The sequence below is a fragment of the Culex quinquefasciatus genome, chromosome 1 (assembly GCF_015732765.1).
Source record: "Culex quinquefasciatus strain JHB chromosome 1, VPISU_Cqui_1.0_pri_paternal, whole genome shotgun sequence".
Taxonomy (NCBI): domain Eukaryota; kingdom Metazoa; phylum Arthropoda; class Insecta; order Diptera; family Culicidae; genus Culex; species Culex quinquefasciatus.
This window is the reverse complement of record NC_051861.1, coordinates 71,995,451-72,020,989: the sequence shown is the minus strand read 5'-3', so window position 1 is coordinate 72,020,989 and position 25,539 is coordinate 71,995,451. Positions and strand designations below refer to the sequence as shown.

Here is a 25,539-nt window from a genome sequence, read left to right as displayed (position 1 = left end):
CACAAAAATAACATTAATCATTTTGCGCATTTAAAATCTTTGATTCTTTTAACTTTTCTAAATACGTTCAAATCTCCGTTAATCCATGGCAATTCCAACTGCAGCAATTGCATTTATGTGGCATGCAGTCACAGACAAAATTAATTCAATTCATCACAAGTGTCCCGTTTCGTCAGTCTGTGATTCATTTCGCTCGGAATAAATTGCCACAACAGGGATAAACGTGGCCACACAGGGCTTATCATGCGACACTCCGCAAACCAAACAGAAGGCTTCATTTTTGGCGAGTAATGATATAATGGACTACAGTGATACTCCGCTCGTAAGACACTTTTTATTTTGACACTTTTGCAAACGATTTTTTAAAGTCGAGTTCAAATGTGTTAAAAAGGAAAGAAACTCCAGAAATGAAATAATAATCACTGTCCAGTTAACAAGGTCAGTCCGTGCTCTTTCGCGGTAAATCCCGCAGTGGCTATCTCGCGGTTCCCGTCGGTGGCACACAAATATTGAGGGCACACACTCCCTGAAATGCGGTCAAGTGATGAACGGCTTAGATCAGGACTCAGATTCAAATTTAATTATAGCCTCTATTACTGGTTTAATTAAATTTATCTCAAATCTCAACCGCGGAAACGTCACATCCGTCCGGGCCTCACCATGCTGGTTGCCACTTTAGGTCCTGCCTGCTGGTGCTATTTTATGGGTTGTTGAGGTAGAAGTAGATTTAAATGTCGAAGGGACTGGTTTACAATGTGGTCCGAGTCACTGGGTTTCGATTTATGAGTTAGTTTGTCGTCAACTATCCGCTTTGTATCCGGTTCAATGGAAACTGATGTGCGATTCCTCTTATGGTAAATGTTGAAAACTTGTTGAAAAATGTGTTTGGTTTTTTTTTTCAAGAAACAAGAGAATTTCTTTAAATATAAGACAAAGAAAGGGAAGGTAGTGTATTGTCACAAGCTGGACCTTATCATGACACTTTAGGGAAGGCGACCTAGGGACCATCCATAAACCACGTGGACACTGATGGTGGGGGGGGGGTATGGCGATTGTCCACGATCCATACAAAAAAGTCCACGTGAGAGTGGGGGGTTAACAGATCCCTAAAAAAGTGTCCACGTGGTTGATGGATGGTCCCCTATGAAATGTTAACATTAACCGTCATATGTTAACCCTCTACAACCCAACCCCTCCTTGAGACGGGCTTTGAAGAAGTATGCAGTAATTTTTGTAGTGTCCCAGACTATGCTTGTACGCATATATTACAATTTAAATGATAATGATGCCATTCTAGAAAATGTGAAAAACATGCAAAAAATTTGAAAAAGTGGCTGTAAAAATAAAAAAATAAGATAGGCAAAATGTAATTATAGTAGGTGATTAAATAGGCCAAATACTACCAAAAACAAAAATAAACTAAGCATGATAAATGCAAATTAAAATACTAAAAATAAAACAAGAAAAACATAAAACAAGAGAAGTAACATAGAGAAATAAAAAAAATCGGAAAGAAAATTGAACGGTAGAGACTCTTCATGGGTCATGGGAGAAAATCACTATTACAAATCAAGTTCTGCAAAGATAAGGGTGCTAGTACATACTATTACATATAAAAGTTGAAACAAAAATTAAATTGATTAGAATGTATTGCAAAGAAAACCAACATCCCTACATGGAACTCAGCTAGAGCTGAGCAATTTATGCAAGCGTAAAGATCACACAAACTCAGTTGATAACGAGCGATCATGTCGAGCGTTTCACCTTTTTTACTGTTTTTCGCAATAGTCCTCCTTATTAATAGTGCATTCGGAACACCATGCGGTTCTCCAAAAACGTCTCAACATGGCCCAAACTATCGAAGCTGGCAGGTCTCGATCGTCTACGATGGCCAACAGGACCAGTTCAATCCGCTGCAGTGCAGTGGGACCATTCTGAACGATCGATTCGTTATCACGGCCGCTCACTGTTTGCATGATTTGAACGGCGATCCGGTTCCGTTGCCGATGCTCCAGATCCAATCCGTCAACAATTTGGCCATCAGCAGATCGATCGCAAGGGTGTACCACCCCAAGAAGTTCAACGTTGAGCGTTTGGATGATGACGTCGTTTTGTTGAAGCTAGATCGACCATTTTTGTTCAACAGCTACGTTTCGCCAATCTGTTTCAATTCTACTAAACTTGTGAGCCCTGAAATCTATGCTCTAGACGTAAGTCATCTAGAGCCGGAATCAGAACTGAACGTTGTAGATTTCAGCACACTACCGACTGCCAATTGTAACGTAATAAACAGTGAAATATTCGATGCAACCTTTGGAAATTCGCTTTGTGTCGGTGAATTCGATGGTAAAGCTGTGACTAATATACACAAAAAATCATGAACCGTTTCAAGTCAATTTACAGCTTCCCAGACGTACCACAGAAAGGCAGGTATGGCCCTGATGATCAGAGCAAACGATACCTTGTATATCGGAGGAGTTGTACTGTATACAACTGGCTCATCACAAGGCAACATTTCCTTTGCTGGAGGAATCAATCTTGAGCCATATGCAGTCTGGATAGACACGACGATCAATCGTCACCTGAGACTGAGCGTTAGCGAACAAAGTATGTATTTTGAAAAACACTTTTATCAAACAATAAATTTCTCACAATACACATTTTATTTTGAAGAATGTCAAGAGTACAGCGCAGTTGCAGCCACGAAAGAAGTAACCATGTGGATTCCGACAGTGGTGCTTCTGGACGAGAGTTTCAACATTTTCAAGCCGCTTTGTTTTGCGAACTTCATCAGCGAGCACTTTTTGCTAACGGCGGCAAAGTGTAAATCCGCAACAAGCAAGTAACGATTTGAATCTACAACAAATTTCTAGCGAATCGATTGGTTTCATAAGAAATGGTGTGCATTTCCCACTACTAAATATTAAATCGAAACGATACGAATTCACTGAACCCATGATTTTAAAAATATTTTTTTTCAGGATCAGTTTTCATTCAACATTACGTATGGGATACGGAGAAAATCACTGAATTTGAATTTTACACAATACCATCTGACCCAAATGGAATAGCACTTGTACAAATTCCTGACAAACCCCGGTAAACAGTACAGATCTTTTTTTTGTAAATAACCATCGTCATAACCCTTCTCTACAGCAAGTTCAACCAGTTAATTAACTGCCTCTGGACTGAGGAAGACACTCCAGTCAAATTCGTAGCCCAAGTCAAACACGCCATTGGTTACCACATGGAGGACTACTTCCGGGCAGAATACGTCCCAACGAAGCCCATCAAGCTGGTGGACATCAAACATTGCAGCGTTATCGAGTCGATGAGGATCCAATCGGCACCTGGGGACGTCGTGGCGGTTAAAAAAGGCAATGAAACAATAAGACGCATTATTGGGTTGAGCACCAAAGGTTTTAGCAGTTGTTACGAGCGATCTGTGAAAAGCATCGTGGAGAATATCGACTGGATAGAAAGCATTGTGTGGGGGTAGCTACACAGCAAATGTTTAATTGCCATTTCAGTAAAATAAAATAACTGAATGCGATTCACTTTTGCTAAAACACGGTAATGAACAAAAACATTGCTGAAAAATCAGTAACTGCATATCTGTTAAAATGAAATGTCACTTATGACTTATTGTTTCGATGCTGCCGAGAGAAAATCCTCTTTCAAATGTGTTGTGTTTTTTTTTAATTATGTATTGTGAGCTTTAGAAATCAAGAAAGAAAAATGTTAAAAACAAGTGCCTCAATGCTAACCACCTGTTTTTTCAACAAAATAATTTGACGTTTCTTTTGCTGAAATTTCAGTCATTTTGACAACTATTTTACTGAAATTTAAGTAAATCATCAGTCAAAGTAACAAATATCAGTTAACTGATAATTGTATGTATATTTATTAGGGTGGGTACATTTTTCAAAAAGTTCTCGGATCAAGTTTTAGTATGGTTCCCCTTGTAGGGCATGCCCATAGGGACTTTCATGCCAAATATCAGCTCATTTGGTTGTAAACTGGCTGCGCGCATCAGGGTTAAAGTTTACATGGGAATTACTATGGGAAATTGGAACTTTTTGTTCAAACGCTCCTACAGGTCTGGGAAAATCACGCGCCAACTTTTGGTATGGTCAGGCCTATGGGGAATGGTCTGGAGAACACTTTTCCCGAAGACAGCATATGGATTCGTTGTCCCTAGACCTGGCGCATCGGCAAACAATCCGATGTCTCCGGAATCAACGGTTTTCCCTGAAAAAGCATCAAATTTTCCTTAGCATGCTATGAAAGCTTGGTGAACACCGCGACGCCATATGTCAGACAGCTACCACGTTGGTGAGAAACGGCTGGAATATTTAATTGCAAACCTTCTTTTGACTAGAAAATGATCATTTCGAGTAATCCTGATATTATTTAGTCGAATTCAAAATCTTTGCATAGCAAATTTGTACATATTTCAACCACGTGGTAGCTGTCTGACATATGGCGTCGCGGTGTTCACCAAGCTTTCATAGCATGCTAAGGAAAATTTGATGCTTTTGAGGAAAACCGTTGAATCCGGAGACATCGGATTGTTTGCCGATGCGCCAGGTCTAAGGACAACGAATCCTTATGCTCTCTTCGGTAAAAGTATTCTCCAGACCATTCCCCATAGGCCTGACCATACCAGAAGTTGGCGCGTGATTTTCCCAGACCTGTAGGAGCGTTTGAACAAAAAGTTCCAATTTCCCATAGTAATTCCCATGTAAACTTTAACCCTGATGCGCGCAGCCAGTTTACAACCAAATGAGCTGATGTTTGGCATGAAAGTCCCTATGGGCATGCCCTACAAGGGGAACCATACTAAAACTTGATCGGAGAACTTTTTGAAAAACGTACCCACCCTAATATTTATGTATGTAGGGTAGAGTAGTCATCAATGAGACACGGGGAACAATGATAAAAAGGCTCTCACAAGTCGTAGTTTCAACCAATCAGGCTCATATTTAGGGGAAAGGTGTATCTACTGGATACACGTCAGCCATAATAGTGGTTTTGGTTATGGACACTCACTTGAAAAGTTATTCATAAATGTTTGAATCTGGGGTGTAAACCAAAAGTGTCTCATTGATGACTACCCTACCCTACAGTATATTTCAACTGGGACGGTTCGTTTAGTAACCATCATATATCTCAAGAAACTTTGAAGCGAATAGAGAAATCTGACTAACAATTTCTTCTGAAATTGTACAGACATAGATCGGGAATGCTGCTGACTCGGGGCCAGGCAATCCACGACTTCCTCGTCCAGTTCATGAGTATATGAAATGACCCTGGGCTGTTTTGAGACGGTGTTAGTAGTTATATAATGGTTTGATATGTTATACCTTGTGACATTATTTCGCCACTACGGATCAATTAAGTTCTAGAGCATTAACTCCATTATGGCCGGCTGGTTAGCGTCCCAGACCATCAATCCCAAGGTGTGAGTTCAAATCCCGCCTTATTCTTCAAGGTGATTTGTTCATATTCAAAGTTCAATTCCTTATTCCAAATTTCAAGGAAACCGGCCGGTATTTGATCCCTAAATCTTCTGCTTTCGAGGCAGAAGTCGCAACCATTAGGCCACGGAGCCGGTTTAAATATCAGTTAACTGAGAATTCGATAAAATCTTAATTACCTACTAAATCGTCTACTGAAATTTCAGTAAATAAAAATTCTGTAAACCCTTATTGAATTTCGGCAAAAAAAATTGGTGCGGGCTTAGAATGATCCATCGATTATATCTAATTTCCTTGTGAGTTGAAACATGTTTAACCCTTTTAGGCCTGATGGGTCATATATGACCCAAAAATCAAAATTATGAAAACTAGCCTATAATTTTTGTATAGCCTCAAGCCGTACGTCGTTTTCCCGTAATTGGATTTTTTTTATTCAGGCCTGCAAGGGTTAAGCTGATGAGTTGTCGAAAATGTATGGGTCAAAACAGAGCCGTATTATTAAACTAATAATTTTGATGACTTTTTTGAAACGTTTCGTCGATAATGTGAAAACTCATGTAATGGCGGGGACAAAATTGGCGGGAATACATAAGAACTTATTTGCCAGATGTCAGTCTGACAAAGCCGCTAAATTTGTGCGATAGAATGTTTAAAAAAAATATACCAAAAATATCAATTTAACAGTATCAGTGTGAATTGGAAATGTTTTTTTTTATTTAGTCAACTTTACGATGTCATTCGAATGTTAAATACGATTCTTCTTTGTTGTGACACATGATCATGACCATGGTTGACTGCCAATGCGCTGCTACTCCGTTATTGACAAATCAGCTTAATGATCAGTGGTAGCCAACCATCGTTCAATGTTTAACCTCTGAAGATCCCTACTTTATTAGTCAATACCAGCGCCCTCCCAAGAAGCCTGCGCTTCAACAAAAAAAGAGGAATGTTAGTCCGATAGTTGAAGTTGCAGACTGATCAAGCACACAGCTATTCACTATATACCTGTTGACACCGCATGAGACTGTTGAATCCTCAGCATCGCCTTCAATCATCACGGAATTGTTATTTTTTTCGGGTGAGTTGGATAAAATAAAAACGTACACGATGGATTTTTAGGTTAAAATTTGTGGTCGCCAGCAAAAACAAATGGTAAGCTAGTGTGCGTGAGATCGGGCTTAGATTACTCTATTATTTCAATATTGAATAGTTATAACTATTCTCGTAGATCTTAACTCCAGGGAGTCCTTGGATGACCATGAACATCCCAACACATTCATATAGTAGTCTACCATATGCACTGATGCTATACGCACATGATCCGGGGTCAAAATCCGACGACCTCTTGCTTGTTACGGCGGTAGACTCGTAGATCTTAACTCCAGGGAGTCCTTGGATGACCATGAACATTCCAACACATTCATATAGTAGTCTACCATATGCACTGATGCTATACGCACATGATCCGGGGTCAAAATCCGACGACCTCTTGCTTGTTACGGCGGTAGACTCGTAGATCTTAACTCCAGGAGTCCTTGGATGACCATGGACATCCCGAAGTACCCATAGACCTTTGAGATACATAAAATTTTAGTAAACAAATAAATCAAAAATATTTTTTAAATAAATTAATTTTAAACTTTTAATATTTATTTTTATAATCGTACAAAAATGCTAGCTGTGGACCCCCCGAGAACTTGACAACTTTTTTATACATTTGTATTGGTTGTTTCCGTTGTGCTTAAAGGAAATGGCTATGCACCAGGCGCTTCCATATTCTTGTAGATGGCTCATATAATTGGGAGGAGACGCATGGTTTTTTTTTAAATTGTTCGATTTTTTATGTTAAAAAATGTACCAACTTTTCGTCAGTCCGCGTGGACATAAAATCAAATTCTGTCGATTGCATCGGATTCGGGGATGCCTTTTCTCTCAGGAACGGATGAGATATCGTGAATCCGTTGACACAAGTTTTGTTTTGTCGAGTAGTGTTATCTACGCGCGCATGTATTGCGTGTACGTACACGAAAAAGATTGAGGTTAAATTTTGTACCAGCCAGCAAAACAAATGGCGTGCTAATGTGCGTGAGAGCGGGCTTAGATAACTCTATACATTTAATTGGGTCCTAAAATGAAGCTTAGATTGCTGATATTATTGTTTACAGCGATAAAGCTTATTTTTCTGAGTACAATGACCCTTTGAACGACAACAAAGAGTTTAAAATGGATGTTTAAATCAATTTTGAAAAATTAACCTCGCGGTCCTTCTTGACAGAAAAGCTCCTACTTGACAGCTCGTTCCAAGGGGACCATAGTTGATCCATCCAAAAAATGTTGTCTTGTCAAAAAAAAATTGCATTAAAATGAAAAAAAGTGAACAGAAATGGTTTTTAATCGTGTTTTTTACCGTTGTACATAAAAATTGACATAGGGCTTTAGTACCCAATTTAGCACCACGGTTACCCAGACGACGTAAGCGTGCCTTTCGATCAACGATTATATAAGGCTTTTTAGGCCCAGTGAAAAAAATATAATTTAACCCAAAAATGATGAACTCCTCGTCACAGTGTCCTGATGCAAACAATGGCCCCGTAAAAAAAATCCGACAATTCGCATAACTTAGTCGGGTCTAGTCGGGTGGTTTCGGCCGATTCGTTGGCCAACGAATCGGCCAACCGGGCAACAGACTTCTGTGTAATCTTTACATAAGCGTCTGGTGGAAAATCGGTTGTCGAAATCGGCCGACGAATCGGTTATAAAAAAAACAATTTTTTACCTATTTAGTCTGTGAAAAAAAGAAAATCTGACTCAACCAACGATGCCAGATTATTTTATGGGAGATCTGTATTTTCTTCAAAATAAATCTGTATTTTATCTGCATCATGTCAAATTCGATGCCATAGCAGATTTTTTCAGACTTTTAACAACAGATTTAAGGTTTATATAATTGAATTGAATAAATCATATTAAAGCAAAAGTAATTGAATACTAAATTGTTGAAATTTTAAAATTAAATCATTTTAAAAATATCTGTATAAACAGATTTTTGTGATTTTTGGGATAGAAAAATCTGTAAAATACAGATTTATCTGTATATCTGACATGGCTGGACTCAACCCAATTTAGTCGGTCTATTTGTAGGGCAACTAAAAATCTTACTCCTGTCGCATCCTGACTAAATCGGCAACTGGTTGGTTGAAAAAAAAATTACCCGATTTCGTAGGGTGTTTCGTCAGGTCGAGAACTGTCAAATTTTTTACGGGGGATCGAGCTCGAGCTGTCACAGCCCTGCGAAGTATGTTAGCTGACATATCGGGCGGTCAGTCAAAAAAACCAGCTAGAAGTCGCCTGGCAAAAAAATGCTAGAAAAAGATAGGAAACCTGATGCAAACAAACGTCCAGCTGTCATGTAAACATACTTTTAATGTGTTGGTAATTTTCTGACTAGAAAGCCTTTTACAGTAAGTTGACTTTGAACACTTAAACACCATTTCATATTCTATTACAATAATTCACACGACGTCGTGCCTCGACGATTATTCTTTGTTGTGACAGATATATCGATTAATTGCTCTCAAAATAAACTGAAGAAACTGAATCTCCGAACAGCCAGGTGCAGATATGGTTGATTTGTTACTGATTAAATTAAACAACGAATAAAATTATTAATCACATACTTTATTTTCAACAACTCGTTAATAAACCTAACTGGGACAATCCTTCAAAAAACACAATAAATAATTTCGACTTTGTACACATGGGGATACTTAGGAAATACGAAAACAAAATTAAATAGACCACAGTCCTCTATATATGGTTGTTATAATCACTTTCTAGTTTCGAGCCGACGATGCATAATAGCTAAATAACAAACACAACTAAAACAAACAAAAACTTGTCGGAACCTAAGGTGAAAATTTACAATTTTAATATACATAGACGTGTTGGGAGTGCACAAAACTACCTTACAGTTCCTAGATCAATAATTTAAGACAAAAACAGTTCTTATTTTCAAACAGCCCAAACCAGCGTATTTTTTTATATTCTGCTTCGAATCCGTCCGCGCAACACTTATACTAAAACATGACATTCACATCAGATAGTTAAGATTTTCGGTTGTGATGTTTCCATTTGTTAGCAATAGTTTAACGAACCTAGACACAAATCATAAATTAACTCTACAAATCGATCAACAATTCTCCGATGCAGTTGCTTCTTATGGATTTATGTTTGCATTATTGTTAGAGCTTGAACAATTTTACCGAAAATAATACTAAAATGTGTAACAAGAATTGATTTACGCTTTCCAATCCACTCGAAACGCTCACTCAAACACCTCTGCGATTCGATCGGTCCAATACTTTATTGATAAACCCTTTTTGGGGGCTTAATTTTCGTTAAGTGAAACATGTATGCGGCTTAGCGCAAAACATTCATAAATAGCTTGTTACATTGTTTTAAATTTGCTCTATATGTGTTGCTGGGCGTAAAACATCAATATCGGTTCATCATTGTTGTAGTAAAATGGTTGAGTACATTCGATAGCAAATGCTTCGTTTTAAAACTCTCTGCCATGAAGAAGAGGTTTGCTTCTGCTGGTTTATTGTCTGCTGGATGTGGGTGTGTGGGTTTCACTGTTTGTATCTATCTGTTGGATTTATTTTGATTGTATATATACTGATTTTTGTGTCCAATATAAAAGCTCCTGTTGTGAGCACTTCTTTGAGATTCACTTACTGGTTTTGGATATACATTTTTTCTTTGATTTAAGAGGACATTGAAAATATTCTGTTTCATGATCGAATAAACTATTTTAAATTATTGATTCGTCTTAATAAGTCTCTACACAATTCTGATCATTTTACCATATTGTGAAAATCAAGCGGTTCAATGAGCACTCATCACTCTCTCATTGTCAATCGAATCATCTGAGTCGTCAAATCGAAACGATTTCGAAACATCTACAAGAGACATGATATCTGTAGGTGAGTGCCTCGAAATACTTGTCAAAAATGATTACCCCGATTGCAGAGACATGTAGACTTTCCTGATTGCAGGGACTCAATTTTGGGTTTCTGGTATTTCTACACGCACGTTCAAAATCCCTCAGTTTTTGTCAAATCGAACCTACTCAGAAATGAGTCTGAAATCCCGAAAATCTCTGAACGTAATATTTTATCAACTCCAATGGGTAGTAAAAATTTAATTGTGAATAAAAATTATTTGAATTTTTTAGTGAAAACACTAATTAAGAATCAAATTTGCATAGCCAATCGAAGGGTAAAGTGACTGCTTAGTTCACAGAAAACCTGAAGAACATACATTCATCACATTAAAAGTCTACGTTCGAAATCTCACAGATTTGCTCTCCTATTGTGTAAAATGGCTGCCTGTGTATCGACAGAAGGATAGACTTTACGGAAACAGCAAAAGAAACTGCTTGGGCCTTAGACTATCCTCCTCGGCCGCGTTTCATTTCAACTTTACCCTATTGGTTTCCAGAGTAACGTTGCTACTGTTTGACGACCCACTGCCTAGCATCGGTTCCGTGGCGTTGACCGGCGGCGCCGGAGCTATTTTAACAAGTTTTGATTTAGGCCCACGAGGTTTTACTGTTTTATTGTTGCCGTTGTTGTTGTTGTTGGGCGGGGTAGTAATCAATTGCTGACTGCTGCTGCTGCTATTGCTGATGGGGTGTGGTATGGATATGGTGCTGGTGCTGCTCGTAGGAGAGGCCTTAATTGTGATCGTTTTCGTCTTGATCACGGCGGAACTCGTCGAGTTGACTGCTGCCTGCGCAGGCAACGGGGATGAGGTTTCGGAAGATCGGTCCAGCTCCATCATCGCTTCTTGAATCGCTCGCTCCAGTTGTGAGTTCAGCTTTCGTCCCCTGGGAGAAGATAAAAATTTATCAATTCGTGCACATGGAGTTCTATTCGCTATTCATTACACAATGACATGCTACAAAATACATTGGATAGGTTTATGCTCAATTTCTAATAGCAAACGAATGCAGAATAGACAACAACTACAATGAAACTGTAATGTCCTGGCCCTAATAGATCTTATCAACTACCCTTAGCATCTAGCTTATCTCACTTTCTCGCATCCTTCTGAGCCCGGTGGTGGGCCTCGAGTCCCTCGGACAACGTCTTCAGCCCGTTCACGGCGACAACCTCCGCGTTCGGGCGGCCTCCGAACCAGCGAACCCACACGCAGTCGACCGGAATCTGGCGGCGGCGACGGTGCTCATCGTCCGGGGGCGGTTCAACCACCTTCCCCGGCCACGCCGGAAAGCCCCGGACGGCTCCCCACACCAGATCGCCGACGTTGACGACGGACTTCACGAAGGAGGTTTCGGCCGTTACGCCGTTACTGTTGCTGCTGGTGGAGTTTGTGGGAGAAAGGAGGGCACTTTCGTTTGGACCTGTATTTGAATGGGCTGTGGTGGTACGTGACATAGAATATTTTTTGTTAAATTTATTTAAGAGCAAAACTATATTTATCTTAAAACAGTTAATGCCACAACACACATTTGGTCGAAAGAGTTCCTTTTACCTTTTTTCGGTTTAGTCACCAAGCACCTCGATTTGTTTAATATGAATAAAGCGAGTTCACGGTTTTTGCAACGCGAAATGTTCAAATGCAGCAACTCAAAACATTTGAGTTAAAAATGTCAGTGAATACTTTTCAAATCCGCTTCAAAACATGAATTTCATTAGTTTGATTTTCTGTATTTTTACTGCTGTAATACTATTTTAATCTGATCTGAACTGATAAAATCAGCGTTACCTTTGAATTTTTTAGATTTTTTTTTTTTGTAATAAATAGGACATTACAGTGCATACAAAATCATGCTACAATGGGAATACAATTCTGGGGTTTTTTAAGATAAAAAAAAAAAACAAAATTTTAATTATGTTTTTTGGGTTTGTAATTCCATTGACCGGAAACACCAAAAAAAAAAGAAAATTTTGTTTATAGGAACTTTAAAAAATCTCCAGAATTATTCTGTCAAACTAAAATGAACTAAAATTAAAATAGAAAAATACTTTTTAGGCATGCAACTAATACTAATTCCAGTCTAGTGAAATAAGAAAAAAAAGATACATAATAGGCGTACAGACGGATAAAACTGACAAAACGACAAATTCTTCTAGTAATCCAATCATAATACAGTCGACTATCCGGTTATTAATATTCAAAAAAAACACCGAAGAAGTGAATCATCAAGTAGAACGATGTAAAAATCTAGATTAAATTTTCAAAATGTTGTGACTGGCAACATTGCAGCCACCCAGACTGCTTTACCTGCTTTACCTACGACTCGACCCTGACAGCTGGTACTGACAGGTCCGCGATGTCAGGCTTGACATTGTCAGCTGAGAAACAACAACAGGGTGTAGACCAGCTCGTTCTTGTATGACTTCTCATTCTACGTTTTAGTATCGTCAAATAAAGACATGTTTTAATGTGTAGCACGGGATTGAAACTCGTTGAAACAGTGGCGCCACGTGGTGGTAGCTGCCCTGTTTATTACACTGTGAAATTGTCCATGGCCAATCCAAGGAACCAGAAGTTGACAACAGAAATGTCCGTCCAAACTTATTATTTTTAACACATTTTCGAACAAATCAGCAACGAATTACCAGTTTGACAGTCGAACTGCACTTAAAAGTTGGTTTTGTTATTTGTTTTTGCAAAACCGCATATTTTTCACGAAAGTGCCAAAATATTCGTAATCACCTTTGCCTCTTGGTGGCGCTTTGTATGTATGTGTGAGATCGATGTTTACGGACGTGCACGCAGAACACAGAACAGTGAGAACTAGCGAAAATGCCTCCCTTTCTTCTGATACAAGTCGCCATATTGAAATTGCTTGAAGATTCATACCCGTGTGTGTAGTGCAATTGCGTATTTTACCATCCACATCGGATCGACTATCTCCGATGGCCGGTTCCTGACTCTACAGAACGTAAAACAAAAGGTCCTATACAGTAGTTGTTCGGTAACTGGGCTGCTTTTTAACTGGGCGCTCGATAACTGGGCCGTAGCCCAGTTAAAAAGCAGACAAACGTCAAAAAACCAAAACAAACCAAAATGACCGAGGGGTTAATGGATGCAAAAACCATTTTCAATAAATAAAAAAACTGTTTTCAAACTTTTGTTTACAATAAAAGTTACAATAAAAAAATATATGAAAAGTGAGCATTGTAAATAAATTTGAGTAACTTTTATTTTGAAATTTTATCTGGAAAATATTATGCATCGGTGGTCCCCTCGTTATTTTTTGTTCAGACCAGTTAACGAGCAACATTCGGTGACTGGGCTACGTTCTCAGCCCAGTTACCGAACAACTACTGTATCTGCATAGGAATCCCATGAATCATAGGTCGTTTTGAAAATTTACTCTAGAAACGAAGACTTGATGGAAAATATGGGGGAAAATCATGGCAACGTCCAACAAACAAAAACAAACATCCTTCAAAGCTTAGTTTTGCAAAGAAAAATTTCTATGCAAACAATGAGAAAGTCAAACTATTGACAATCAGAAGAGATTTTTAAAGCGAAAAGAATACAAGGGATCGCCGAGGAAGAGATCCTTCAAGCAAGGGAAAATATGGTATTTATAACAGAATCGAAGTAAGTACGCAGTTTAAAGGAACTGAAAAATTTATCAATAGATGGAGCAATGTTGAGATCGAGAAGATCGACAACCAGAAAGTCGACTGTTTTAACCTTTTTTTGACATAATTGGCGGAGTGGTTTTGCCATGGGCAAATGGATGCCTACACCACCTCTTAGGTCAATAAAGGTAAATATTATGATCGGATTACTAGACTAATATGGCTTTCTATCCGAACGTCCACAAGCAACCTCAAAGTAGGGTAGTGGTTCGTTGTCCACACAGCTACAGTCTTTATCAGTATTAGGCAGTTACTGCGCAATATGTGCAGCCTGTGGGATCCTCACTCAGTGAGCGTTGAAGTTGGTATGTAAAAATTGGTAAGAATATAGAGAGGAAAACTGATACCTATAGGAAATTCAATTCCTTAAAACTGTGTCGAAGGGTCCGAGTGGATATTAAAGATTTAAAAGTAATGCGATGAAAAATTGCCTTATGTCCTTGGAAGAATATAAGAGGAACACTGTTTAAAATTCCTAAGACGATCAAATTTTTGAGTATTTTCTCTCAACTGACAAGCTATTAATATTTCTGAACATAGTAAATAAAAAAGTTCTAATAGAGCTAAGCTCAATATTTTGCCCATTTGGACCAATTCTAGATACGATTCAAATTCAGTGGAAAAAATGCACAAATATTATTAGATAATTGTATCATGTTTTTGTTTCCCCTCTTCCACTATCTTCAAAAGTTTGTATAAATTTGGTCATTGATATTCATCTTTATTGAAGAGACATTCAAAATTAGTTTCTCAGGGAATATACAAACAAAAAGTGGCAAACTGACTTAAAGTTTAATTTTGATAAGATCTAGACTGAACTCAAATGAGCCGTGAATTTTTAATTTATGTAGAAAACTAGGAAGTAAAAGAAACATTTACAGACTTATTACACATAAATAAGCAACATCAATTAAGCCAATATCAAAGCGCACTTCCTATGTTTAGATTATTGAGTAAAGATGCACTGCGAGCAATTTAACAAAAACTAACAGACATGACACTAAGGAGTTATTGAAGTATCGTATATCTGTTGGTAAGCGCATTGCTTCTTTATTTTATCTGCTAACCTCATCAATTGAAAGATACCATGGGTCTGCTGCTGGGGTAACGGATGCTGTGGTTGCTGCTGACCTCCTTCAGCAATACGCAGCAAGAAATGAAAATGGGTTAGGGTTTACAATTGAACAACAAGTCGTCGTATTTTGAGTTATTACGTAAAAACTACTGCAGCAATATGTGTAAATTTAAGAAGTTTTTATGAGTGATGGTGAAAAAGATAGGATAAAGTAGAAAGCAAGTGGGATGATGCGATAACGGAAAGAGTTAAAAACTGTGCAAAGAAAAAATAAAACCAACCACCTCACAGCACACGTGGGCATCAAAACAACCCAGATTTAGTTGAGCACTTCATGTACAGTTCTAGGCAACAGTGCAGTTCTTACCGTGAGAATCGGGTTGGACGCCACCGGACGTCGAGGGGCTACCGGCCTGGGACATTGTGACAATCTGCTGCTGCTGCTGCTGCTGGTGGTTTTGCTGATGGCGTAAGATATGGTTTTGAAATTGCTGCTGCTGGTGCTGGTTAATCTGGGGTGACGGCAAGCTCGTGCTAATGATAGTATTTCCCGAGTGCTGGCTGCTTTCGTGCATTGAACCGGTGCTACGAACTGTAAACGATTGTGGCTGATGGGTGGGTGTTTGGATGCGTCTGATTTTGGGTTCTGAGGATTTGTAAGCGATTCGCTGATATGATAAACCTTAAACAAAAAGGATCGCAAATTTAGAACATTTGTAGAGGAAATCTGGTCTAGTTTGATTTATTTGATCTTCAAATCACATGTCTTCGTTTTGTTTCCTTTTTAACACAATGTCATTAACAAAACATGAATTTTTAGTTATTGTAAAGCAATATTTGTTTCTATTGCCGCCGAACTATATAAAAAGTTGGTGTGTAAATGTCAGACAGAAATTTGAATTGCGTGATTTTTTATTTGTGAAATTGTGATGTTTGCCGTAAACGGTTTACAGAAAACCAAGCTCAAATAATACCACTCTCTTAACTTACCTCCTTGCTCAAACATCTCTGTCGCCTCCGAAGGAGACTGAGCTCCTTCTGCCATACTTGGGGGTACAAAATCAGGTTCCGAACTCGATACACACTGCACCATAGCCTAAAACATAACCGTTAGTGAGTAAAACTTCAAGAAACTCAACTTAAAAAGACACCAACCATGCTCATGCTGTCCGCACTTCCACCACTCTTCTCGCTCGACGCACACTCCGGACTATTTGGGCTGTGGGTGGTCGTATCCGGCGGCGATGCCGTTCCCGACAGGTAGGACGATGTTAGGCTCTTTTGCTGCACGATTGGCGCCGGCTGGGGAGTGGTGGGCAAGGAGGGACTCTCGCTGGCCGTACTGCTACTGTCCGTGCTGGTGTTCAAACTGGCACTGCTGCCACCCGCTTGATGATGGATCATGTGCGAGGGTTGCGATTGCTGGATGATGCCCGTGCCCTGCTGGACGAAGGACGCAGTACCAGCCTGCTGCTGCGGAACAACGATGTTGACCGGCCCTCCGTACATTTGCGCTCCCATCGGACTGATCTGACCACTGCTGTTCATTATAAACTGCTGACCAGAGCCGGGCGAGAGAAAGCTTTTCTGTTGATGTGGACTTTGGGCGCGGATCATCATGCCCTGTGGAGTGTTGATTATTGTGCCACATGGTGCCCCTACGTTCTGAATTTGGACTAGAGTTGTGGCGTCCGGTGCCATCATTAGGCCGGCGGGAAGAAGAACCTGTTGACTGATTATGTTGTACGGCTGGGTGATGATCTGTCCATTTTGAAGAAGAATTTGCTGTTGCTGCTGCTGCGGTGGTTGCGAATTCTTGTTCGGAACTATCGTGAGACCGGAGATTCCCTGACTCAGCTGAAAACTTTGCGTTGGAAACGGTGGGGTAAGCTGGAGCATGGTTCCGGACTGACCGATCTGCTGAAGCGTTTGTTGCGTTACCGTTGAGGTTTGCTGTGGTTGTGGTTGCTGCTGTGGTGATAGCATTGGATTTGTGGAACCGGTGCTTTTTCGCTTTTAGCCTTACGTTTTGCGTCGGTGGATATCAGAATTTGCCGCTGCGGGTTTTGCTGCTGCTGCTGCTGGATGTACGAAGTCGTAGTTCCGTCTTGGTTGATAACCTGATTTACTATATGGCCACCACCCTCTGGCATGGAATTGTAATTAGGCTGTTGTATGACAATGCTGTTCGGCGGAAGGCTGAGTAATTGATTGATGTTGGACTGATTGGTAATTATGCCAGCGTTTCCATTGCCAGAAATCATTTTCGGTCCTGAAGCCGCTGCCGTCGTCAGCACGTTTCCAGAGTGTATCATTTGGGAACCGTTGGCCGCCGTCAAAATTTGCTGCCCTCCGGACTGAATAACGTTGCCATTATTCAATATCACAGTCGGTTGCATATTGTTTTGCGGGTTGATCAAGAAGCTGGAATTTGCATTTGATTGCGAGTGATGAATAATGTTTGACTGCTGGGGTGATGTTGCGTGATGTTGTGCATAATTCCACTGCTATTCGAGCCTGCATTTGTGGTCACAGTCGAAACCGTATTACCAGACGAGCCCGTGCTTATATATTGCGAAGTATTTACGCCCATCATAGACTGTTGAGGGATAATCACATTAGGCGAAATTGATGCTCCTCCACCGCCACCAGGATTATTTGAATTGCCGCCCATCACGATTGTGTTGGGATTTTTGTTCGGCTGTGCGGACATCAAGATGATCTGTCCATTCGACGTCATGAGGACTTGCTGATGCTGCTGATGCTGTTGTGGCTGCTGTTGAGTGATCATTTGTCCCTGCTGGTTAAAGCCAACAACAGTTGAAGAACCGGAATTATGTATCAACACCTTTTCCGTTTTCAAAACAGCTCCAGTTGAAGTTTCCACTCCTGTATCATTTTCTCTGATAGAAGTACTCTTGATCATTTTGTTTTCAACAGAACTCAAACCAGATAAAGGTTTAGCCGCAATTATATGACGAGGAACCGGTGCATTTCCACCGTAAGCAGCATTACTATTGTTACTAATACTTTGGTTCTTGGGCATCCCGATGTCGACTGGACTCTGAACAAGATTCCGATTGGTAAAGGTTTCTGGAGATTCTGCTCGTGCCATTATAAGGTTACCCTGGAGCATCGGGCTTCGATTGCTGGTCGAAACCGCTCCTCCCTGCACGGGTCCTTTAAGATCGGGCGTGCTCGGAGAAGTAGAGGTAACATCCGGAGTTCGGCTAGTTGTAAATGTGACGTTGTTACACGGTACTGGAGATTCCTGCGCGGTTGTCACAAATCTCACATTAACATTTTTCGACGCACTCTCACTACTTTGCTGCTGTTGCAAAAGCTGAAGCTGCTCGTGATGTTGTCGAACCAACTGGCTTTGACGTTGAAGCTGCTGCTGGAACTGCATTTGCTGCTGTAGTTTCATATGACTAATATCACAGTTCTGTTGCACCTGGACCATGCCATTTGCTATATGCGTTACCGTTTGACCACCAAGCGTCGTCGAGGTCGTCGATGTGCTGTCATCACCGCTGCCACGATCCGTTTGCGACGTCTCGGGTTCTCCAGAATCGTAACCGACGACAGTTTTGAGGTGGGTTGCTCCCTCCTGTGACGAAGACGATCCGTCCGGACTGTGCAAGGTGGATATCGAACTGTGTAGAATGGCTGTCTGCTGGTTCAGGTAACCTGTCGGATCGTCCTTAAAGTTGGGCCGTTTTTGGTTGTACTTTTCACTTTGTTTACTTCCCCCTCCTCCGTCGGCCAATCACTTGGAGCCAGAGGCTCGTTAATTATTCTACTATTTTTGACTATCTGCTCGTTTTGATTAACACTTTGTACGGATGTTTTGCCTGGCACTAACACTGAAGACGAATGCATTTGTCGCGGGGCCAGCACAACTGGAACCGCTGACGGATTTGGTTTGGAAGCCGATGAGGGATTGTTTTTTCGCCATGGTGGCGTCTTCGACAGTGGAATACTGGATATTTCTTTGTCCGACTGGAGTAGAACCTGGTGTGGTACGGCAGACGGTCCGTGGTTTAACACACTAGATGGTGTATTGGAAGAATTTGTTCCGTCGTTTGCGATTAGCTTGGTTTTGGCGGGAACCGGTAATCTCATGTCATGAGTCGCATGGTGCGTGAAGTTAGTAGCCCCTTCAGACAACGACAGTACATCTGTAATAGAAAAATAAATATTAAAAATATTATTATAATAAACAAATCCGTTAAAAATAATAAGATTTGATAACAAAGAAAACTAAAATCAACTGATAGAGCATCCCTACATGAAACTCCGCCAGAGCCAAAATTCACAGTTTATGAGAACGTAATGATCGCACAAGCTCAGTTGATAACGAGCGATCATGTCGAGCGTTTCATTTATATTGAAATTTTTCGCAATCGCCATCTTAATTCACAGTGCATTCGGAACATCATGTGACTCTCCACAAAATTCCCAGCATGGCTCAAACTATCGAAGCTGGCAGGTCTCGATCGTCTACGATGGCCAACAGGACCAGTTCAATCCGCTGCAGTGCAGTGGGGCCATTCTGAACGATCGATTCGTTATCACGGCCGCTCACTGTTTGCATGATTTGAACGGCGATCCGGTTCCGTTGCCGATGCTCCAGATCCAATCCGTCAACAATGTGGCTATCAGCAGATCGATCGCAAGGGTGTACCACCCCAAGAAGTTCAACGTAGAGCGTTTGGATGATGACGTCGTTTTGTTGAAGCTAGATCGACCTCTCGCGTTCAACAGATACATTTCACCAATCTGTTTCGATTCTTCTAAACTTGAGAACCATCCTGAGAGCTTGACGTTAGACAAAAGTCATGTAGACCCAGAATCAGAACTAGATTTAATAGATCTTACCACACTAACGACTGCCAACTGTAACATGATTAATAGTTTGATATTCAGCGAAAATTTTGAAAATTCTGTTTGTGCCGGTGAATTTGAAGGTAAAGCTGTGATTAACATTTTAAAAAATAACCAATCCCGTCAAATGAATTTATAGCTTCCCAGACGTACCACAGAACGGCAGGTATGGCATTGATGAGAAGAGCAAACGATACATTGTTTATCGTAGGAGTTGGACTGTATACAACTGGCTCATCACGAGGCAATATTTCCTTTGCTGGTGGAATCAGTCTTAAGTCGTATGCAGTCTGGATAGACACGGTAATTAATCGCCATCTAAGACCGAGCGTTAGTGAACAAAGTATGGATCTTAATGCTATGATCGAAATTTAAATTCCTCACAATTTAAAATTTATTTTTAAGAATGTCAAGAGTACAGCGCAGCTGCTACAAGCAAAGAAAGAGTAGGAGCATCAACAATGTGGATACCATCAGTGCTGCTTCTGGACGATCAAATGAACTATTTCAAGCCGTCATGCTATGCGACCTTGATCAGTGAGCAGTTTTTGCTAACAATGGCGCGGTGTAAATACGTTACAAGTAAGGTTTTTTTTTAATTTATCTAGTCATCTAACATCAGCTCGAATCGATCCAAGGCTGGTTTTACATTTTCATTGTGATTATGTTTGCACTTTGATTTTTGTTTACCGAATTCGTTAGAGTTCACTTACAGATCAATTATGTTTTCAGCAAATATTCAAATTCAATATGGGTTATTACACGCAGATCTATTCAGCAAATTCGAATTTTACATAAATCCATCTGCACCAGAAGGACTAGCACTCATAAAGCTACCGCGTAACCCTCGGTAAACGAAAGTTCTTAGTTAAAAATATATATTTATCCAACCTCATTCTTCTTACAGCCAATTCAACCAGGTTATAAACTGCCTTTGGACAGAGGAAGACACTCCAGTGCAGTTCGAAGTACAAATTAAGCACGCGTATAGTCAAACCACTGAGATGTACTTTCGGGCAGAATACACCCCAACGAAACCGATAAAGCTGGTCAATATCAACCGTTGCTACCATGTTTCTTCCATGATCATGAGTTCGGCCCCTGGAGACGCCGTGGTGCTAAAAAGGGATAACGAAACGCTACCACGAGTTGTCGGAATGACCACCAGAGGGTTTGGTGGATGTTACGATCAAACCGCGGAGAGCGTCGCCGAGAAACTCGATTGGATTGAGGGCATTGTGTGGGGAAAGTTGTAGGTCTAACTTTGTGACGAATTGGAAAAATAAATGAACTTATTTGCAATAATCATCAAAAACTCACCTTTTGACGAACTCCCATCGGACTCTATAACTTTCTTCCCTCTACGCACTATTTCCACTTTTTCCATGTATCCAGTGTGATGCAGACAGAAGTTGTGAGGTAAGTTGCTATCCAAAGACGCATTAGGAACCTAAAAAATGGATTTATATCAATATATGAAGGGAAATTTGCAAAACGCACCGATACTTTCATTTTTTTTTTTCAAGCATTTTTACAGTCATTCTTCAGTTTGATTTTTTAATCTATTTCATTTAAAGTTTTTAGTAAGTATTGCCTAGCTGTAGTCGCTGTAATACCTATAATATTAAAAAATGAAGACTCCCTTGTTGCACAAATAAAAAAAATGCAAACTCATTAAGTGGAAACGCACTTTGTCGCAACACGCGATCGCAAACTTCTCTCGACAACACTTCCATTCAATTCTCACCCTTCACCACTGCTCCATACAAGCAATAAAGCAAACACGGCCTGCCGAAATAAAAGCATGCAGGTTTCGAACGCCACACCCCCCCTATAAAAATGGGTCCGAAAACAATTAACTACCCTTCCTCGTCGTGCCCATTCAGGAAACCTTTTGGAAACGCGGCGTTCTGCACGCAAATTAAGCAAACACCAGCCAAGCCATCAACCAAGAATCGCAGGGATCGGAAATTCAGGAACTCTTCCTGTGGAAATTACTGGTGATGCACTCAGTTGCATGAAATAGAGTAAAATTTTATATTTAAATCGAAAAAAGTTGCAAATTTGATAACTATTTTTACGAAGAAGAGTGACAATAAACCTTAAAATTAAAAATGATTAATTTTCAAATCATGTGAACGAATCTTTACAAAAAAAATCCTGCAGGTTATGATGAAAAATATTGATTTTATCAATTTACAGTACATGGGGACATTTATCATTTATAAAGCAACCAAGTGTAGTTTGCACTTCGTAAAAGTGCACCCCTCGTCGACGTGCGATGTTCGATGGGGTTATTACAGCTCCTTTGAACCAAAGGTACCTACACCACGCTATAGCATTATGCACAAATTCAGTGAGGCAATACTGCACCAGTTTAGCAGCTCGCAATCCCAACAGTCCGTCGCAGACGCAGCGAGCAGTCAAATAAGGAGGCAATCAAGAGTGAGCAAATTGTATGGCTAAAACTACTCAATCACCTGCTGAGGTGTAGTTAAAAATCAATTATATAGCCTTTGGTAGGCTGCCACCAAGTTATTAGGGTGAACTCAGGCAAACGTTTTATGGGCTTAATTTATTATTGTGAAAATTGTGCAATTATTAAGCATAAACAACAAAATTGTACTAAGTTTTTCTATTTGTTTTAAAATGTTTAAAATACTAGATTTTTATGCAATTTTCACTGAAAATAATTCAGATAATTCCAGACTTGCATTTAATTATAGAAAATACAACATTGCAACAATGAATCACTTCAAAATCTTTCATGACGTGGTCAGCGTAACTTACCTGTGAGTCAAACTCGAAAAACGCCTCCGGACGAAAGGGACATGGAAGACCACACTTGCAAGTGCCACCACTCAGGAGGTATTCCTTCACCTGGTTGAAATTTCGGAGCGGCGCACCGGAAGGACTGCAGAAGAAAGTGAGAACAAAGATTGTAATTTGTTTAACATTTGAAGAAACAGTTAGGCAGTTGCAAATATTTTTTTTCTAGTTTATGTCCCTCAACCTTGGCAAAAGTCGGGAAGAGGGGCAAAAAAAATAAATAACAAGCCATGGAACTTCGAACTAGAGCTGTATCGGAAAAAAATGCCTCTAAATACCTTTCCAAACAACCCATGGACCTGTGGAAACAGGTCCGAAATGGATTTTCATTTACTACACCGTTCTACGCATAATTGTCCGATGTTCAAAAAGGTGCAACTAAGAAAAACGCGATTGAAATTTTTTGACCGTATTTTTGTGTTTCTACGCATAATTGTCCCGTGGTCTCTATTCACCCTATAAGTCCCTAATCATCCCAGTTAGCAGTTCATCACTCCTATTAGTAAACCTCTTGCTATACAACTGGTAAACAAGACACAATACTTCGTAAAACTTAAGATTTCGTGAAAGAAATACAAAATAACCCCAATCCACGGTACCTCTTAGCAGTAGCGAATTACACAAATTATCCCCTCCAATCTTCTTTCCAGCAACCAATCAAACGCCCTTGAATCCATCAAGATATAAGAACGAGGCCTCGGCGGAATGTCTGTTTTTAGTGCAAATTCGTTGGCCGAAAATTGGCCAACAAGAATTCCGCTCTATCCTTTCGTAAACAACATTACGCATGAACGAGTGGATAATTTGACTTTTTTTTTTTTTGCTTCAATTCCTTTCCAATGTTAGCAGACCAGACGACGGCAATTAGTGTGTATTGATTACAAAGTGGCGGTTCCTTTCGACTGACCGGTTCAACGAGGAAGACGAGTAGAAGTTTGGGATTAAGTGGTTTCTTATTTTCTGCATAAACTCTGCGTTTTGTTTTTAACCGATTTTATAATACAAAAAAAAACAAATTGTTATAATTATACTTTATAGCGTTTTAGAAAAAGGGTTAGGCAAACGGGGAAGTTGTTTTATTGTTGCCCAAATTTGATCTTAAAGGTAGTCTAATTTTTTTTCTTCAATCCTTTCGAAGCTAAAATAATATTGATGATATTTATAAAAAATTGTAATAAAACCAGAGCTCTGCAAAAAAAGATTGCATGCATTTTTAAAAAGTTGAATAATTCATCAAATCCATGAGTTCAGCTAAATTGAAAAAAAAAATTACATAAACGATCAAAACAAGAAATTTGTCATTATCACCCCAAAAATGGGTGCCAAAAGAAAATTTATGCAATACGTGAGTGGCATTCGTTTCCAAAACAGAAACAGCAACAAAATCACACTCGAAAAAAAGACAAGAAACTTTCTCACACTCTCCACGCAAGTAAAACGCACGTTTCAAGGTAGGTTGCAGCAATGCGAACCACGCCAGGCGGGGAGCCGAAGGACGTGTTGAAAACCAGTTTCCAGCTTGAGTTGCCCTTTTCGAGCAAAGATCAAGAGGCTGGAACGCGTTTCGTTGTTGCTGTTGTTTGTAGAAGTACCGAATCAGATTGATATTTTTAAAAATCACACGCTGTTGAGGATGAAAAAATTTACTGAGCAGTTCTTTAGAAATTAAGTTTTTTTTTTTTCGAAACACAAAATTAGAATCAAACATTAAATTTTTTTTATTAATCAAGAACAAGCTAATATTTATTATTTTTGCAATACTTTCAATACATTCTAGACGTTATACGTTCAATACGAGTGCCTATCAGAATTGGAATTTGTATGAAAGAACTTAACATTTTCGATCAGCAAAACTACAGAGAATTTTTCAACTTAAAAAAAACATGGTAACTTGTCCAGATTACCCCAATTTCCTTTGATTGCTGACGTATAAAACCGACATTAAACAAAGTAATTGAGTACTCGTCGAGCAGTTTCAACCAAACAGCCATTAAATGCAGCCACCTGCACCTCCTCAGCACAACCATCAACTTCAAATAAAGTGCACCAAAAGGCACTTACAGTGTTTGTGCACCAAAATAAGCAATAAAAAAAAAGGAAAACGATTCGCAAGACGTTGCTGCATCCTTCAACCCATCCTTTTGGTGCGCAAAACTCTCGTCCTGTCTAACAGGTTTTGATTAATTACCATAATTTTCTCGTCTCACCCGGATCAGGGAGACCATCAGGGAGTGAGTAAAACTCGCAAAGAACCATCATTACATTCCGAAAAGGGAGCAGGGAGGGGGTACATGTCATCCTGCGGTGAAAGACATTGTTCCCAAATGAAAGTGCATGGCACGGAGAGTAATATATCATCGGGTTTGAAGTATCATCATCATCTTCTTCCTGCATGCTTCTTGCACCATTAGTTGCAACTGCAGCGCAAATTGTTGTTTCCTCGACCTGCCGGGGGTATGACCTTTGTCAATGGATCTTGGACGGAATGAATTCCGTTTTCGAGGACAAATTATGATGAGTCGTGGCCTGTTAAATTGCAAAATAATTCATTCAAATTGATTTATTATTGATTTTTTATCTG

At 39.8% G+C, this 25,539-nt stretch overlaps 3 protein-coding genes across 4 annotated transcripts in view; 2 read left to right on the top strand and 1 right to left on the bottom strand.

Moving 5' to 3' along the window:
• Positions 1 to 1,435: 1,435 nt before the first annotated feature.
• On the top strand, positions 1,436 to 3,634 carry LOC6034489. Of its 2 annotated transcripts, none has more exons than XR_005276812.1 (5): positions 1,436 to 2,346; positions 2,404 to 2,607; positions 2,674 to 2,842; positions 2,982 to 3,099; positions 3,157 to 3,634. XR_005276812.1 is itself a non-coding variant. In XM_038249660.1 (5 exons), exons 1-5 carry the CDS (start codon positions 1,749 to 1,751, stop codon positions 3,497 to 3,499), a joined length of 1,428 nt encoding a protein of 475 aa, XP_038105588.1. In that variant the 5' UTR covers positions 1,441 to 1,748; the 3' UTR covers positions 3,500 to 3,634. The 2 variants fall into 2 exon arrangements, 1 of the variants encoding a protein (XP_038105588.1); XM_038249660.1 differs by having other exon boundaries at positions 1,441 to 2,346; positions 2,674 to 2,838.
• Positions 3,635 to 9,137: 5,503 nt separating this feature from the next.
• LOC6034486 overlaps positions 9,138 to 25,539 on the bottom strand; it is a 40,650-nt gene continuing 24,248 nt past the window's right edge. The window contains 10 exon segments of the mRNA XM_038249498.1: positions 9,138 to 11,370; positions 11,580 to 11,922; positions 15,610 to 15,924; positions 16,233 to 16,338; positions 16,398 to 17,260; positions 17,263 to 17,715; positions 17,718 to 18,986; positions 18,989 to 19,423; positions 21,450 to 21,579; positions 22,920 to 23,043. Coding sequence (XP_038105426.1) covers positions 10,953 to 11,370; positions 11,580 to 11,922; positions 15,610 to 15,924; positions 16,233 to 16,338; positions 16,398 to 17,260; positions 17,263 to 17,715; positions 17,718 to 18,986; positions 18,989 to 19,423; positions 21,450 to 21,579; positions 22,920 to 23,043 — 4,456 coding nt within the window. The 3' untranslated portion in view covers positions 9,138 to 10,952.
• LOC119765510 lies at positions 19,597 to 21,431 on the top strand. The gene is made up of 5 exons (XM_038249499.1): positions 19,597 to 20,212; positions 20,269 to 20,472; positions 20,535 to 20,711; positions 20,862 to 20,979; positions 21,037 to 21,431. The coding sequence occupies exons 1-5, from the start codon at positions 19,612 to 19,614 to the stop codon at positions 21,383 to 21,385; spliced, it is 1,449 nt and encodes a 482-aa protein (XP_038105427.1). The 5' UTR covers positions 19,597 to 19,611; the 3' UTR covers positions 21,386 to 21,431.